Source organism: Otolemur garnettii, unplaced genomic scaffold (genome assembly GCF_000181295.1).
Source record: "Otolemur garnettii isolate 467f Iridium unplaced genomic scaffold, OtoGar3 scaffold00002, whole genome shotgun sequence".
Taxonomy (NCBI): Eukaryota; Metazoa; Chordata; class Mammalia; order Primates; family Galagidae; genus Otolemur; species Otolemur garnettii.
In genome coordinates, this window is record NW_003852397.1 from 36,362,973 (window position 1) to 36,381,785 (window position 18,813).

The 18,813-nt window shown below is 38.3% G+C and overlaps 1 protein-coding gene across 1 annotated transcript in view; it reads left to right on the plus strand.

Annotated features, from left to right (window-relative positions):
- Positions 1–4,968: 4,968 nt before the first annotated feature.
- Positions 4,969–18,813, plus strand: part of KCNH8 (potassium voltage-gated channel subfamily H member 8) — a 395,301-nt gene continuing 381,456 nt past the window's right edge. The window contains exon 1 of the mRNA XM_003781732.1: positions 4,969–5,235. Coding sequence (XP_003781780.1) covers positions 5,160–5,235 — 76 coding nt within the window. The 5' untranslated portion in view covers positions 4,969–5,159. The remainder of the gene's footprint in view (positions 5,236–18,813) is intronic.

Below are 18,813 nucleotides of genomic sequence, written 5' to 3' on the forward strand. Positions count from 1 at the left end.
CTAAGAAAAGAAATAGCTGAAAATGTTAACAAATGGAAAAACATACCATGCTCATGGCTGGGAAGAATCAACATTGTTAAAATGTCCATACTATCCAAAGCAATATATAATTTTAATGAAATCCCTATTAAAGCCTCACTATTGTACTTTAAAGATCTTGAAAAAATAATACTTCGTTTTATATGGAATCAGAAAAAACCTAGAATAGCCAAGACATTACTCAGAAATAAAAACAAAGCATGAGGAATCACACTACCAGACATCTGACTATACTATAAATCCATAGTGATCTAAACAGCATGGTATTGGCACAAAAACAGAGAGGTAGATGTAAGAAACAGAATAGAGAACCAAGAGATGAACCCAGCTACTTACCATTATACGATCTTTGACAAGCCAACTAAAAACATTGAGTGGGGGAAAGATTCCCTATTTAATAAATGGTGCTGGGTAAACTGGCTTGTGACCTGCAGAAGACTGAAACTGGATCCACACCGTTCACCACTAAGATAGACTTTCACTGGATTAAAGGTTTAAACTTAAGACATGAAACTATTAAAATACTAGAAGAAAGTATAGGGAAAACACTTGAAGAAATTAGCCTCGGCAAAAATTTTATGAGGAGGACCCCCCCCGGGCAATTGAAGCAACATCAAAATACACTATTGGGATCTGATCAAATTAAAGAGCTTCTGCACAGCCAAGAACACAGTAAATAAAGCAAGTAAATAAAGCACAGTAAATAAAGCAAGGTAGCCCTCAGAATGGGAGAAAATATTTGCAGGTTATGTCTCTGACAAAGGTTTAATAACCAGAATCCATAGAGAACTCAAACGTATTAGCAAGAAGAAAACAAGTGATCCCCTCTCAGGGTGGGCAAGGGACTTGAAGAGAAACTTCTCTGAAGAAGACAGGTGCATGGCCTACACATATATGAAAAAATGTTCACCATCCTTAATCACTAGAGAAATGCAAATCAAAACTACTTTGAGATATCATCTATCGCCAGTAGATTAGCCCATATCCCAAAATCACAGATGCTGGCATGGTTGTGGAGAAAAAGGGACACTTCTACACTGCTGGTGGGATTGCAAACTGATATGCTCCTTTTGGAAAGACATCTGAAGAACGCTTAGAGAACTAAAAATAGACCTGCTATTTGATCCTACAATTCCTCTACTAGGTATATATCCAGAAGACAAAAAAAAAAAAAAAAAAAATCACACTACAATAAAGATATTTGTATCAGAATGTTCATTGCATCCCAATTCATAATTGTTAGGTCATGGAAGAAACCCAGTGCTCATCGACCCACGAATGGATTAATAAATTGTGGTATATGTACACCATGGAATACTGTGGAGACTTTACCTCCTTCATGTTTACATGGATGGAGCTGGAACATCTTCTTAGTAAAGTATCTCAAGAATGGAAGAAAAAGTATCCAATGTACTTAGCCCTACTATGAAACTAATTTATAGCTTTCATAAGAAAACTATAACCCAATGTTAGCCCAAGAATATAAGGAAAGGGGAGTGGGGAGGGGAAGGGGGGTATGGGTGGAGGGAGCGTGATTGGTGGGATCACGCCTATGGTTTATCCTATAGGGGTACATGTGAATCTCTCTAAATGTAGAATATAAATGTCTTAACATAATAACTAAGAAAATGACATGAAGGCTATGTTAACCAGTTGGATGAAAGTATTTCAAATTGTATATAGAAACAACACACTGTATCCCATGATAGTATTAATGTACACAGCTATGATTTAATAAAAAAAAAATAAACTTGGGCTTTCTGAATATTCAACAGGAAAAGGTTTTTCTATTCAAAACAAGAAAGTCTGATGTCTTAGAAATGTATGGAGTAGAAAATTTTAAGAAGGAATTAATCTACAGACCCAAATATAGCAAAAAAGTAACTCAGAAATATATGGCTTGAAAATGTGCATTCCTTTAGACAGTTAAGTCATTAGTGACTTCAGAAAGTGACATTGTAATAGAATGGTTAAAGAAGTAATCAGATTATAGAGGGCTGATGAGGGAATTTGCACGTTTGTAAAGAAAATGCAAAAGATTAGGTAGATCAAGCAAAGGTCACTGTGATGCCACTCAGCATCACAGTGGCAAGGATATTTTATAGGAAGAGGGAAATAACTAGTGCAGAGAGCGACGAAGAGAGAAATAAAGATACAGAAAAGAAGGGGATTACAAATGGAAGATTATTCTGGAAGTAGACTATGAAAGTGAAGGTGGCTGTGTGATCCTTTTAAATAAAATACCTAATTTTCTGGAAGAAAAGGAAAAATGGTAATATGAACATAGTTATAAACCCATTGGTAGATAAGAAAGGAAGAAATTGTTGGTATTTACCAGTTGAGTTTGATCAGATTGGGATTTAAGTGTGCGCTTAAGAAGCCTGAGAAAAATGTTGATAACTGGATAGGCATTGAGGGACATAATGTTAAGTTTTCTATTAACAAGGATTATCTTCAAAGAAAGAGATAGACAGTGACATTTAATAAATAAACAAACCGGCCAGGTGTGGTGGTTCACACCTGTAATTACTCTGGGAGGCCAAGTGGAGTGGATAGCCTGAGCTCAGGAGAGGGAGACCTGTCTCTACTAAAAATAGAAAAATTAGCAGGTCGGTGGTGTAGGCCAGCTTGGGAGGCTACAGGAAGAAGACCCTTGCGCCCAGGAGTTTGAGGCTGCTATGATGCCAGGGCACTCTATCCAAGGTGACATAGTGAGAAAAATAAGTAACTAAATAAATAGATAATACACCAATATTAGATCTACTTTTCCCCTTCCATGCTTCAAAAAAGACTCAGATTCACTAAATGACAGTAGGATACAGACTGTATTTTTGCACATGTAACTTAACTACTGTGAAAAATTATCAAGAGTTGAAGATATGATTGGACGATTCCATGTAGTTTTAGGATACAGTTTTTGCACACAGACCTACAGTGCAAATTTTATAGACCCGAATCGGGCTTACAGCTAATAAATTTCATGCTGAACTTGCAGCCACTTCAAGGGAGGCGGTTTTCTAGTTTTTACATTTACAGCGGCAGCCTGGGTTTTCCGGGACACGACGCACCACCCAGACAGCAGGGACTCCCTCATCTTTCTGTCCCCGGCTCCGCCCAAGAGCGAGTCAGCAGAGCCTCCCGCAGTTGCTCTCGGCTCACCGCGTGGGGACACCACCCGCGCGAGCTCCACTTCCGAAAAGCGTGGCTGGTGGGTACAGAGGGTGGAGGGGAGGACGGGACGGACCGATGGCCAGGAGCAGCGTCCCGCCGGCCGAGGGATCCTACACCGAGGCCCTCAGCTCCGGGATGGCCGCCCCGCGCCGCCCACTCAGGAATCCCGTCCCCTCCCGCTCGTCCCCGCTGGCCGCGCGCAGCTGCCGGATCTTGAATTTCAACACAAAGGGAATCCTCGGCCGCAGGAAGTGCATCACTGGAAAGGGGGCCCAGGGGCGGGGAGAAGGGGATGCCTCCTCTCTTTCTCTCCACCTCCGCCTTCCCGGAGATTCGGGCAGCCGTGACGAAATCCGCGGGGTCTCCCGATGCCCCCTGAACCGGGAGAATTCAAACAGGACCCCCCACCCAGCCACCAACGCAGAGGGGGAAGAGCCCTCCCGCCTCCCGCCACGCCCGAGTGCCGGTGGCCGGGACCGGAGCTGCCCTAGCTGCGGCTCAGACACCTGTTTGCTTTTCCCCTCCTCTCCTTCCGGGTGCGACAGCACCTGGGTTTACGTTTGTTTTTCTACCCCCGGGCTCTCAGCTTTCCTTCCACACCTCCCTCCGCTTCAAGGTTTTCTGCAAAGTCCGGGCTCTGGATGACTCCCTCCACCGCCTCACGGGGCTGCGCCCGCCGCAGAGAGTGGCGAGGGAGTCCCCTCCAAGCCCGGGAGAAGGGTGGGGAGAGACCACTTTCGTTTTCTCAGACACCATCAATTCCTGACAGTCTGCCAGGCTTTCTTCTTGGCGGTGACAGTCTTAGGGGGAGCCTCGCTGTTGGGCTGGGGGGAGAGGAGGGAGGATAGGAAACTTGTTTTGCAGCTATTTTTACAAGACACTCATACTGCTTTTACTTAAATAGTATTTTGAAAATTAATAAAAATAGCAAACTTTTCTAGAAATGCCTTATTCACTTTTTACAAGACAGCGGGAAACCATCCATTGTCCACTGAGAAGGTTATAATCTATTTAGTTTCGGATGGCCAGTGGCAATCCGGAAAGGAGCACCCAAGCACCCCTTTTTGGAACCCAGGGAGGAAAAGTGGAAAACTCACGCACTTTGGGTCGGTTTCCCAGGGCTAGATGACCCTGTGACTGGGGAGGAGGCCGGCCAACTTAATTCGAGGCTGCCCTGCTCTTGTAGCGTGCACTTGCTCGGGCAGGTGCACCGGAAGGGGGCCACCTCCCCCCGGGGTTCCTGGCTGCCACTGCTCCCTTGGACACCACTGGGGGGCCTCCCCCCTCCCAAGTTCTAGGCAGAGGCCGGCTACCTGCCCGGACCTGTCTCCTCCCCTTCTCCAATACCACACCCACGGGACTCTAGTCTCCTCGGGAGTGGGACGGAGCGGGAACAAAGGGGTCTTTGTTCACTGGCTCTTGAGGGGGTGGGTGGGAGTCGCGCTCTCTCGCGTTTCCCGGAGCCCCTTGGAGACCGGGAGGCTCAACGCCACCGCACCTCTCCCAGCTCCCAGCGCCGTCCTCGGCGACCCCGGAGACAGGTCAGGGCGCGGCGCCCCAGGCCACCGCGGACTCTCTCCGGGCGGGCGAGGTGGGGGCGAGGCACCCCACGACGGCGCCTGGCGGGCACTGTCACTGGAGGGACGGGGCGTGGGTGGTGGGCTCGGCAGCTGGAGGAGGTGGAGGGGGCGGGCGCGAGCCTGCGCCGGGCTGAGCCTGTGCCGGGCGGGCGCGGAGAGCGCTCTCGGGGCTGCTCTGGCCACGGCAGCGCCGGCTGGAACTCGGTGCGTCTCTCTTTCCATCCTCCCCCTTCCCTTGATCGGCCCCATCACCACCCCAGGCCCCCCTTCCCTTCCGTCAGCAGTTCCCCTTCTCCTTTCTCGGCACTTTCCTCTCGAGCCATCCTTCTGGACAAACTTTGATGGAGAATCTCACACCACGCTGGAAAAATGCCGGTTATGAAAGGATTACTGGCGCCGCAGAACACCTTCCTGGACACCATCGCTACCCGTTTTGACGGAACACGTAAGTCTCATACTTGGATGAGTTGTACGGTTTTTTCTGAGAAAATTTTTTCTCATAAGCATTACTTTTGTCCCCACCTCACTTTGTTCACCAGCAGGGTGAATTGCCTTCTGTTCTTGCCAAGATGTCTTTTGTGCGGAGAATTTTTTCTTCCAGGGTCTGGTGTGGTACGAACACTTTGAATTGGCATAGATAGTAATTGGCTTTCTTGACTTACTGGGTTTGTAAGGGCTGGAAAACAGCCTGAAGAAAGACTGACGCCTGGGTTCATTGTGGGATCTGCATTTTTTGTGTAACTTTAGGAAATAGCTTGCAATTTTATGAGGTGAAATGGGGATATTGGTGTACCCTGTTCTTCCAGAGTTTCTAGGCTCCCTAGATTTCATGGAGAGTTTGGAGTGTTCTTTCACGGAACATCGTTCATGGGATGAGAGGGTCATGATTTCCCATCTGAGTTAAGAATTGTAACCTGGAACCGGGATTGCCAGGTGTAAGCTGTCTGTAGAATTTTAAGTGTTGCGAGTTTGATTCCTGCTTTTGAGCCGGGGTAGCATACATCTTCATTTTAGCTTATCCTTCAAGGGTCCTACTGCTCTGGAGAGGAGCTGTGCATTATAAAGGCTGATATGAACGTAAGAGAGAGTGTTTCGGCTTTTTTATGGACAAATGTTGGAAATTTAGCTCGTTTAAGCTACAGTGGGTGGAGGGGAGGGTGTTGTGTAGATATGCCTGAAGGCTGTTCGAAGTTACATGGACGATTCTCTCTTTCAGGACCATGGTCAGGTCCCTGCTCCTTTCTACGCTTTTCAAGCCTTTTGCTTGGCCCTGTGGATCTTCCCTACAGGCTTTGGTGCTGCAGTTAGGAATGGGGTACTCCTACCCCAACGCAGGCTCTCAGTTGGTCCACTGTGAATATCCACACCACCCTTCTGGAATTCCTGCCTCTGTGCCCCATCTTCCTTTTTTCTACTTCACGAGACCCACAAAAACCCATTTATCTTAAAAGCTAGTATTCAAGTATCACTGTTTTTACTGTGGCTGTCTATTTCTTGGAGCTGATATGAGAGAACTCTTGTAATTCCATTTCCACTCCAGTAGTATTGATACACACTTTTATCCAGGTGAGAACCATCCTACTTCAGTTACAGTTGGAGAAGTTTACATGAAAAAGAAACGAATCACTTTGATTCTGTTCAATTTTGATTTTTGACATTCAGCCTAATTATGATATTTGGTGAGGATATTTGGTCACTTCTGTTGGCGTTTTTATCTTTAGGCTTAGCCTGTCTTTCTTCTTTTATATCTTAGATGTGTCAGACAGCACAAGTGAAGTGCAATGCTAATAGATATGCGCCTTCTTTAGATGATAATAAGAAAAATACTCTAGAACAAGTTGAAGTCCCTGCCATTGCCACCACCTCCACAAACCACCCACTACACAAAATCACCACTGTTGTCTTTAACCATGCATGATTGTGGGGGCCACCATATATTACTTGAGGAAAGGGTCAGTTTCATGAGGATCTTTGTTCTGAAATAGAACATCTCAAGCTAAAATGCTCTAAGCATTGATCCCGAATGCATCTATTGAAAACTAGGTAATTGGAAAATGGTTGCTGCTTATCTCATTGTCATTTAAAGTTGAATGGAGGGCAATATATATAATGATCATCCCAGCACAGCCCTGGGAATTTACTACAGCAATGCATTTAGATATCAATTGCTAACGAGAGATGCTTTAGATGGTCAGTCTGAGGATATCTTGGCCACTTTCTGACTCTCACTATAACATAATAAGCAGAAGGACATGTAGGGAGAAATGGGTGTACTTGTGAATAGCTCTTTTTCTATTTTAGCTACACACTGTCAAAAGATAGGTTAGAAATTTGAAATCTTTATTTGAGAAGACCATCATCACTTATCCCTTAACCAGTGGGAATAATGAAAAATCTGGTGGAGAAGATGCTTAGTGTATGTTACACAGGGTCCGTGGGATTCCTGGAGGGAACCAATTTGCATGAAATCTGGCAATCAGTGAAACAAATTTCAAAGTGATCAGTACAGAAAGGGTGACTTTGGCAAGAGTTTGTTTCTAAAGCTTAATGAGCACTTCTCCCAAGAAACACCACTCAGTGAAAGAAGATTTTGTTTTCTCATTTTCTTTTCCTTTTCTTTTTGAATTACAGGATGATTTGAGTAACCTGAAATGTTAAAGAAAATACCTTGAGTCAATTTTTAGCCACAAATTTTTGTATATCTAGAATAATGGGTATATTATTTCCCCAGCTAAATATTGATTTTATCTTATTATACTGTCTTTTCTTATTGATATCATTATTATCACTGAAATTCTGCCCTAGGATCATTCTTTTCTCTTTTTATTTGTTATAGCTTTAATTTATTTTCTTTTGCAAGAAAAAGTATTTGCAAGCTTTAAATTTGGAAGTTGCTGCCTATACAAATGAAAACTAAGCTGTAAAGTGAATAATGTTATTTTACTCAACATGTAATATAGAGTACCACATGTAATATTAAACCTCATGTAATATGTTGAGTTAGTATATTTTCCACTTTCTTTGTAAGGTATCTGTAACAGTCATGCCAGTTTTTTATTTTATTTTGTTTTTGACAGTTCTAATGAAAAAAATTAAGAAAGCATACTATAAACCTAGCCAACTATTTTGCTAACTTATCCAACATGTGTTATTATTATTAGCCTAATGGATTTGTTATCATAATGGAAAATAATAAAAACAGCTTAAGACATCACCTAAAAACTGTCCCAGAAATGAAATAAATATATGAAAATACAACTGTACTAATTTACCATCAAGATAGTATCACAGAGCAACATAACTGAAGTTAGTACTATATTTTATTACCTGTGAACACTTTACTGTTTTACCTAATACAATATTTTTTTTCTCTTAATATTCAAGAAGTAAACTCTGTTAGGATCGAAAGATAATTATATACCACTAAGTAAGGCTATTTTTCTGAGATGCAATATGATTGTAAGAGTTATTTTAAAAAAAGAGTTATTTAAAAATAGAAATCTTCTAGTACCTTTTATGTAAAATTAATATATTTACTTTTGAATTTACTTTTGAATTTACTTTTGAAGTAGGTTCTTCTGTGTTTACTAATAACCTTAGTATGTTGGCTGTGTATACTCCATTGAGGGAGGAATGACTCCAATTAATTTTTCTGAATTAGTACATATGGTAACACTTCTCTTAAACCTCTTCTCTAAGACAGCACACACACGCACACACACACACACTCCTAACATCATGGCCTGTACATGATTACTCCTCTGGAGTTGTTTTCTTTTTTTTATGCATTTAAGATACTTTAAAAAAATCTTTCAGAGTAAATTTAGGCTTTAAGTATGTGAGTATTAATCTGGACAAAATTAAAGCATGTTAGGAGAATACATTAGTACATATTTGAAAAAATAATTTTAAATACAAATATTTGCCAGAGTACCCCTTGACAAAAGAAGATAAAAAGCTTTCAAAGGGAAGTATTCATTTTCAAACATAATGGTGCATTAGCCTACATTTTCCAGCCATATCAAAATTTGGCCAGAATACTTCTTTCCCTTTGAGGTTACAAAGACAAGATTTAATTTTTAAAGGAAGTTTGTAGCCCAGTAGACTCTATCAAGGAGATTCAAAAGTTTCAAAATAATGATGTTTTAGAAAGTCATTAATATTTGCATATATTTTATTTTTTGCCTACGTTTTTATATAGCCCATTCAAAACGGTCTAAGAAAATTTGTTTAAAATTGAGACACTTCCTTTCAGAGGCAGTTCTCAATGTTTTTTCTTTTTTTTCTTTTCATCTTTAGACTTTAAAGAAGGTACATAGATCTCATAACATTAGAAGCACAAGGGCAAGGAAAAGGTACCCACGATCATTCTCTTGACTTTGTAGATGAGTTCTGTGCTCTTCAAAGAACTTATCACAGGGGTTCTCATAACTTCCTCACAATGAACAAATTGTTTGACTTATGAAAATTGGTCTTATGACCAGGCATGGTGGCTCACTCCTGTAATCCTAGGACTTTAGGAGACTGAGGCTAGTGGATTGATTGCTTGAGCTCAGGAGTTGGAGACCAGCCTGAGCAAGAGCAAGACCCGTCTCTACTAAAAATAGAAAAACTAGCTGGGCATTGAGATGGGTGCCTATAGTACCAGCCACTTGAGAGGCTGAGGTAAGAGGATCACTTGAGCCTAAGAGTTTGGGGTCACTGTGTACAATGATGCTACAGCACTCTACACAGGGTGACAGAGTGAGACTCTGTCTCAAAAACAAAAAATGGATTTATGTTTTTTCCAGAAATGCCTTTATTTCAATGAAATGAAATATACAGTGAAATATACAGATAATTTTAAAAAGGTATGCTGTATATTGTATAGTCTTTTTTTGTATAGTCTTTTTTAAAAGTCATATTATTTTGTTTTGACATCATTATATATATATATGTATATATATATATATATGTTAAGAATAGAAATTATGCCTATATTATATTGTTTCTAGGCTCTAGCATTTAGTATTACCTTCAGACCAAAGGCTAGGGCAATGAGACCTCTTCTGGCCAATGAGATTTGCAAAGAATACCTTTGCAGAAGGCTTGTATCCAGGGTACCGAATTACTGTACAGTTTCTGAGATATCCTAGACTCAACAGCTTCTGGAAGGAGCACAGTCTCCCTGAAGAAACATAGACTTTATTCATTCATTCAGTCATTTCTCCAATAATGTTTAATGAACACTGATTACATACAAAACCATCCTTCTAGGATCTTTGGGATAAATCAGCTTACCTTTTTCTTAACTGGGGCAATAAAACATATGCACAAGTCACCATAGTGTAGATTGGAAGTGGATAAGAATAATTCAGCCGGAACAGACAAAGGGCTGTGCACTTTGGGATGAGGAAGGAATAATTCCTCTGAGGGATGATGGGGGAGGTTTTCATATAATAAAAAGCTTTGGGTTGAGAATGATGGCCTCCTATAAGATGGGGCAAAATCAATTTTCTCTTCAGTTTGCCAATGTGTGTACTCGTCATCAAGGCTGAGAAGAGCCATCAGGGAGAATAACTGGTATTTTAGAGGATATTGGGGTCAAGGTAGGGGCAAGGGGACAAGGGAAAGGAGTTAAGCCAGACATGGAAAGTCTTCAAAGCCAGAGTGTTTTGTCATAATAAGCTAGGGGAGGAGATAGATCCATGTCTTGGTCAAGAACAGGGTGACAGCTATGCCTGGTTTAATGACTCTCAAAATGTTCAACCTTCCCATGTTCTATAGTCTGAAGCATAATACAAAAGAAGTGTCAACCTTGAGATTTAAGATGTTTCTTCTTACTGTCTCTTCTAATAATGCTTTTATATTTACTTGGACAAGGATCTCATGGAATGCATAGCAACCCAACTGTTCATTTCCTTAGGAATAACTACTTTTCCTAGGGAGTTATTGTTCTCTTAGGGAAGGGCTAGACTGATTTCTCACTGCAAAGCTAAATACTCTTCTCCTCCAGGGCTATTCACCCACTGTGATCTACTGTAGAAATATGCCTGTGGGTTGCTGTGAGCTGTGATGTCACGGCACTCTACCGAGGGTGACAAAGTGAAACTCTGTCTCTAAAAAAGAAAGAAAGAAAGAAAGAAAAGAAAAGAAATATGCCTGTGGTGAAGAAAAGGAATTGAGAGCTTGCTAGAATTCAGTCCCAGTGAAGCTGATTGGAGAAATGCCAGCAGTAAAAGGCACAGAATTGCAACTGCTGCAGAGATAGTAGGCTTCACCCTGGCAATGTGTATTTGCTGATATCATCTAAACACCAAGTTTTAAATCCATTTTGGTTTAGCAGAGCCTACAAACAAAAAAGATGAAACTTCAACTTTACCTACGGCATAGTCCATATTTAGCAACTGGAGCAATTGAAGAGCTTTCTCAGTGATTTTAACAGTCAAATTCAGTTCTTGGCTTATAAATTCGTTTGGAAGATCTATTTTGCTTTCTTTTATACTCATTAATACAACTATCAATCTCGCTAAACCCTTCAAACTTCTCTTGTCCCCAAATGAACTAATAATCTCCTCTAGCCTATGAGACCTATTAGTCTTCCTATGTTTCCAGTCCCCCTTATTGGCATTACTACCCACTCAATTCTCCAAGCAAGAAATCTGAGTCGGCCTTGACTGCCCACACATCTAATTGGTTATCAATATTCTTACACTGTACTGCAGAAATGCCCTAAGTTAGCCCCTCATTTCCCTCTTCATTGCTTCTGTTTTAACCCGGATTCTTTTCATACCACCACAATTGCAATCTTCTTTTAACTAGACCCGAGTGGCACACCCCTTCGGTTTCCCTTGTTCCCAGAGTGATTTCCATTAAAAACAATATGACCATTTATCCTGTAACACGCCAGCCTAAAGCCGTCCATTGACCCTCTACTACCTCTTGGTAGCAAAACCCTTAACAACAGCTGACCCCCACGGTTATTCTTCAGAATCTCTTCTACATACTACCTCTCAGGCTGCAGACATACTCATCCTGAATTCCCAGCTCATTCATACCTCTGAGACTCGTGTTTCATTTGAAGAAGATGCTTTTTGTTTTTCAGGACCCATACTGACGGTGTCGTGCTATCAAACTCCTTCTGTGAGACTCCAAGTAAGGTCGGCTATCATCTGCTCTCTACCTTCCCCCAGTCAGCTCTCAGATATGCTGTAGCCGTATGCATTTAACACTCCATTATGAACTTCCTGGGCACTGTGTCATTATGCATTTCTTATTCTTGTTGTTTAGACTTGAAGTTAGAACATCTTTGCTCAATCAATATTTCCTTGAGTAAACAATGTTCAAGTTCCTCGAAGGCCAGGGCTGTGTTTTAATCACCTTTATTTTCCTTCATTGGTAACTGACGTCCCATTGATTCAGTATTGGGTGATTACACTTAGTTGTGTAATGTAATTCTAGACACCTTATTTCCATGAGGTTGAGCCACTAATTTCTTTTATTAAACTCTGGTGATAATAGTGACTACCATCTTGAGCATCTCTACATACATGCTATGTCCTGTGGCAATGCTACCACCACCCATCAACCTGGCAAAGTGGTCAGGTTTTTAAGTCAAAAATGACCAAACTCAATCTCACAATTCTACTATGTCACACTAGCCTGTGATTTTCCTATTCTAGCTTGTGATTTTTCTACTGTGTCATATTACCTCTAAAATGTGTTTGTATAGTGAGTGTGAATAGACTAGGGAAGTCTGTGGTACCACTTCTTGCTTCTGACTCTTCAAAACAGAGTTCTTCTTTAAAGTTTTTTAGCCACTTATAGTTTATGTGCTGTTTATTTTTCTTTTGATATGTTATTCTTTAAGTACTTGTCATTTAAAGAATATTTAAAAATTGGTATTTAAGACTTACATCTGTAACTAATAAATGCATTTACTGTGCAAAGCAGTTTTACTCTTCAAAGAAAATTTACTGTCCATCTTTTTAAAAAAAGAAATCCATTTTCTTGGAGATTTTGGTGCATAGAATTTGCTGACTATAGTATTTCCTTGTGATTTTTTTTTTCTCCTGGGAGGCCAATCTCCCTGTGAAGAGATTCTAATTCTCATAGTTATTATAGTGATATGATTCTGGATTTTTACCTTGTTAAAGTCTTGTATAGGAAATTCTTCCACCTATTTTGAGTCTGCTTTCATTGGAAGAAATATATTCTCCAGTATCAGGTACCATTGACATTTTTAACAGAAATCATTTACTTTTTCTTTACAATGAATTTACCAGGAGAAATAAAAGTACCTAGCTTTCCAACACTTAAATTTAATCTACAACTTTGGGTTTTTTTTAGGTTTTTGTTGTTGTTGTTGTTCTTTAGGTTTTCTTTTTGTTTTATCAACTCTTTTGGACAAATATCTTTATTGTATTTGCCATTCTAAATGAGTTTCTTTTTCCAGTTATTGAATGAGAGGGAACTGAGACCAGAGCACTTAGCAGTTCTATCATGTTTTATTTCATTCTCTGGAAAAAAGGATACACATAGTTCAGATGTTATCAAAATGTCAAATGCCCAGTTTGACAAGCAGAAGATTGTCCTTACTGTGGTATTCTGGCTATTCCTTCAATGGAGATATTAATGTAGAAGCTAAAGTTGAGCATACTTTTAACAACACCTGGGTAAATGTTTCTTCTGTGATTCTGTGAATTATGAAGGAGAATAAGGGTATTGGGACTGAGGCAATGAAAAAGAACTTTTATTGTGCTAATTTGGTACAACTTCAGTTAAGATACATCTCTGTCATTTAAAAACAAGCCTCCCACTCTCTCCCAGTAGAGGTGTGGTATCAAGTTTTAGGATACATGATTAATCAAAATCTTCAGCTCTTGTCTATCTGCACAGTGCTCATATTATATATTGTATTATAGATTCTAATAAGTCAAAATTGTAAAATTATTTGGAGGATATTAATAATGGCTAAAAAATTGTATAGCATTTCATTATATTCTTTTTTATACTATCACTTAAATTGTTTTTATACCAATAGATGAAAAGTGGCTTCTGATAATTTTAATGTACCTTTGTAAACTATAAAAAAAGTTCAACAGTATTTAACATATTTAACAGTTACTTAAAATTTTTTTGAGCATACTTGTTCACATTTTGTTGTCCCTTTATTAACTGAATTGTTATTCTCTTTTGTGACATCTTTGACCTCTTTACATAGTAAAAAAATGAATCTTGCCTTGGTAATGTGAATTGTTTATGCTTTTCTCAGTTTTCATTTGTCTTTTGCTTTTATTACATGAAGTCATCAATATTCTGTTGTGATTCCGAGGCTTTGTGCCATACTTAGAGATGGATTACTATTCTAAGATTATTTTAAAAATATATCCTGTGTGTTCTACTGTAATTTCATTTTGTATATTCAATTTGTTCTCTTCATCAATAACTTATGTAATTTAATCTATTGAGTGTGATATAGGGATCAAAGCTAATTTTTTCCAGATTCCTATCCACTTTTCCTAACAACAATATTCAAAAATTCATATTCTCCATGCTGACTTAAAATTTCTTGGAGTAAGCATTTTGAATAAATGACATAATCTTTTTTTTAGAGACAGAGTCTCACTTTATCCACCTTGGTAGAGTGGTGTGGCATCATGTAATTGTTTTTTAAAAATCTAGTTTATCATATTCTATATTTCTATATGCTAATTTGAGATATCTAATTTATCATATTCTGTATTTCCTTATGTAATTCTTTCTATTTCTTGGCTTTCTGTGCTGTTACATTCATTCATCTTTTTCTTTATTTATTAGTACCACAATTTTAATTGTAGGAGTTTTACGTTATGTCTTAAAACTCTCAGTCTACTATTTTTTCTATGGAATTTTAATTGGCTAATTATACTTATGTAGAAGTCTATATGAACTTAAGTATCAGCTTGTCTTGTAGAATCTCATATTATATTTAATAGACTCTCCTATAGAAAATATTACATTTTTATGTTGTTGCAAATCCATATCTAAAAAATGTGATGGGTATTCCTATTGTTTTCAGAGGGCACTTCATAAAACTTGCACATTTCCTGTTTATTTTATTCTTAATACATTTTTATCATTGTAAGTGTTAGGTAAAACAGAATATTTTCTTCCACTGTTTTTTTTTTTCCTGATTCTGTCATGTTTGTTTATTTGAAGGCTGTTAACTCCTATAAGTTTTTTCTTTTTTTTGACCAGCCAGTTTACTGACTTTCTTTTATTTTTTGTAATAATTCCCAGTTGATTTCTTGGCATTTTCAGGTAAGAATTACTATTTGTCTCAAACAATAAAAACTGTGCCTTCTTATTTACAGTTTTCACAACTATTATTTTTCCCCTTTATTTTTCTTTTTAACTAATTACTTTGCTATTTTAAGGCCAATGTTAAAAATAGTGCCCATAAAGAAAATTCTTCTTGTTCTTAACTTTAACTGGAATTATTTTATTATTTTTCTAGTAAGTGTTTTCCGGCTTTTAGTTTGAGAGGTAAATATTTTATTATATATTTCTACTTTATTATGAGACTTTCTTATGTTTCCGTTTTGTCAAGCAATTTTATCAATTGTCTTTTCATCATCTATCTATCAAAGCCATTCTTTGTTTTATATTGAATCAATTAACATAATGAATTAAACAGATTTATAATATTGAACTTTCTTTGCGTTCTTTCAGAAGAAGTTACTTGACCCTATTACTGAAGATCCCCAAATATATAGGATTTTTATACTGATTATTTATAGATATAATAGGTATAATATGCTGTATATGTATATTGTGATTTATGTTCTCTTCTTGTATTTATATGCATTATTGGATTAGTGGGTAAAATCACACATCTATGCTTGTGCTGGTTGTAAGGTAATCTCATCTGGTTTCACATGTGTGCCAGATTTTTCATATTTTATTTATTTATTTTTGAAATTTTATGTATGCATTGATTGATTGATTGAGGCAGAGTCTCACTAAGTGCCTTGGGTTGAGTGTCATCGCATCCTGGCTCACAGCAACCTCAAACTCTAAAACCATTCTCTTGCCTCAGCCTTCTGAGTAGCCGGGACTACAGGCCACAATACCCAACTGTTTTTTTATTTTTAGTAGAGATGGGGTCTTGCTTTTTTGCTCAGGCTGGTCTGGAACTCCTGAACCCAGAGTGCTAGGATTATAGGCATAAGCCATCCCACCTGGCTATTTTTCGTATTTTAATAATACTATTAATGATTGCATTAAAACAGAACCAAGATGGGTTGATACATTTCCAGTTTTCATAGCTTATGACTTTGTCTAATAGTGTCTCAGATGCCTGTATAGTGAATATATTTCTTACTTTAACTTGTGTTTAAATCTGAGAGATGTTTAACACTAGCACATATTATCTCATGCTTTTTCAGACACAGATATCATCTCCATCTACCTATCTATCTATCTAGTCTGTTTTCCTAAAACACCATGCACATTGTATACCAACCAATAATGTTATAGTCTGTGAAATGCATGGAGCTATGAGGCTACAAGTTAGTGGAGTCAATAGATTTTTTATTATGGGAAACTATAGCTTAGGTATATGTGAAATATAAGTAGAATGGATTTGTATTTAACAAAAATTTTACAGTAAACTCCTTTGGGATTAGTGACCTCAAAAAATGTCAAATATACTTAATGAAGTATTAAATTCTAATTTCTTAAGAAAGTTGATATTGAGAAAATACTAATATTTATATCTGTCATGAATGCCCACCCTGGGTAGTATTGCTTACCACATTAAAATCAGAATACATAAATCTGCTGAATAAGTATTGGTACATTCTTAAAAAATTAATAGCTGATTTAAGGGGATTATACCTGAAAATGATTATTTGTTACACATAAGGAAGGTTATCTTGGATGCATTTTGTGGGACATGGCTTTTCATTTAGATCAAAGGACTGCTCTTCTGACTGTATTTTGTGTATTCACTTTTGTAAGATTTATAATGTTGTAATTTACATATAATCGACATCACTCTTTGTAAGTGTACAATTCAATGAATTTTGTAATGTCATGTAACCAAGACCACAGTCAAGATTTACAACAGTGTCCTCACCCCTGAGGTCAGTGCCTTCCCCCTCCTTCCAGTAGCTGCCAACTACTAAGCTGTTTTCTATCCCTGTAGTTCTGCTTTGTTTAGAATGTAATAGTAATGAAGTGATACAGGGCAATAGTTCCACGATTTGAGTTATCGACTTCTCAGAAATATTAAATGGAGACTTCTAAAAATAAATAATTCATAAATTTAAATTGCTTGCCATTTTAGGTAGCCCGACAAAATCTCATGCTGTTCCACTCTGACCGACCCAGGATTGAATCACCCTTTGCCCAGGTCTTCATGCTGCATGTGCTGTCCATCCCTTAGTCCTGTAGCGGTCATCTGGATTATTAGGCCGACTGTCACACAGCACTGTGACAGTTGCTTGTATTTAAGTAACTCTTATTCTACTTAGTGATGGCCCCAAAGTGAAAGAGTTGTAATGCTATTTGGATACGTCAAAGAGAGGTTATGAAGTGCTTCCTTCACATGAAAAGGTGAAAGTTCTTGACATAAGAAGGAAAGAAAATAATCTTATGCTGAGCTTGCAAAGGTCTGGGGTAAGAACAAGTATTATAGCTGTGAAATGTTGAGGGAGGAAAAAGAAATTTGTGCTAGTTTTTCTGTCAAGTATCAAACTGCAACAGTTATGGCCACAGTACTTGATAAGTGCTTAGTAAAGATAGAAAAGGCAGGCTCGGCACCCATGGCTCATTAAGGCTGGTGGGTTCGAGCCCAGCCCAAGCCTGTTAAACAACCATGACAACTGCAATCAAAAATAGCCAGGGATTGCGGCAGGCACCTATAGTCCCAGCTACTTGTGAGGGTGAAGCAAGAGAATTACTTAAGCCCAAGAGTTTGAGGTTGCTGTAAGCTGTGATGCCACTGCACTTTATCAAGGGCGATATAGTGAGGCTCTGTCTCAAAAAAAAAAAAAAATAGAAAAGGCATTAAATTTGTGTATAGAAGATATGAACAGAAAAAGGTTCCTATTCAGGGAACGAGGTTCTGTACTTTCCTCAATTTCTAACACCCACTTGGGTCTTGGAACATTTCCCCTGCAGAAAAGGGGCCACTAATGTATGTAGCATTTTTCAGTCTAACTTCTTTCACTTAGGTAAGTGATCTTGCAATTCATTCTTTTTTGAGAGAACCAATAGTTTGTTCTATTGTGTTGTTAAAAATTGTGTTTATTTTGGATCCCAAGTTTTCTTGTGTGCGTAGGAAAAAAATGAAGCAACAGTTGTTAATGTGTGTGTTGTTATTAGCAGAAGAACTAGGAAATATTAATGCCGTTAGGGTTTCCAACAGAAATCAGTTATTGTAACAATGCTTGAGTCTTTGCATCTAATTCATGGATTTAAGTAAAGCTTTTCAAAGTTTATTCTGTAGAAGATAAATTACATGTTACTGTAAATCGTTACTGTAAAGTCAACTTAAAAGATCATTACAGGTAAATGTATTAGTGTTGTAGTGACAAGATGAATGTGAATTTTGGTAGAGTGCAGAGTCATGGTAAGGAAAATGGTAACTAAATTAAAAAATTGTATGAAGCATAAATATTCTTGGACTTGATGTAGTGCACTTGTAATTTATTTTTGTGCCCCCCCGTTATAGTCTATAAATCACTACAGCAGCTGTAGTGATCAAGATTACCAAATATTTTTATGTATGAAGAACTAATTACAGTAATTACACTACATGATTTATAATGTTAAATACAGAAAAATATTTGTCAAAGCAGTACATGGTTTCTCTTTTTACTGCCTGTCATCAGTCAGAATTTTGAAACGTCTCAGCCTTTGAATTAGTTCTCGTAGACACTCTTAAATACCTGTACTCAACAATGTTAACAGTCTTTTCTAAATGAGTCTTTTATATTTGCTTTTGATTTTATTTGAAATTACTTGACTATATTTAGTCAAGGTATTTAATAAAAAA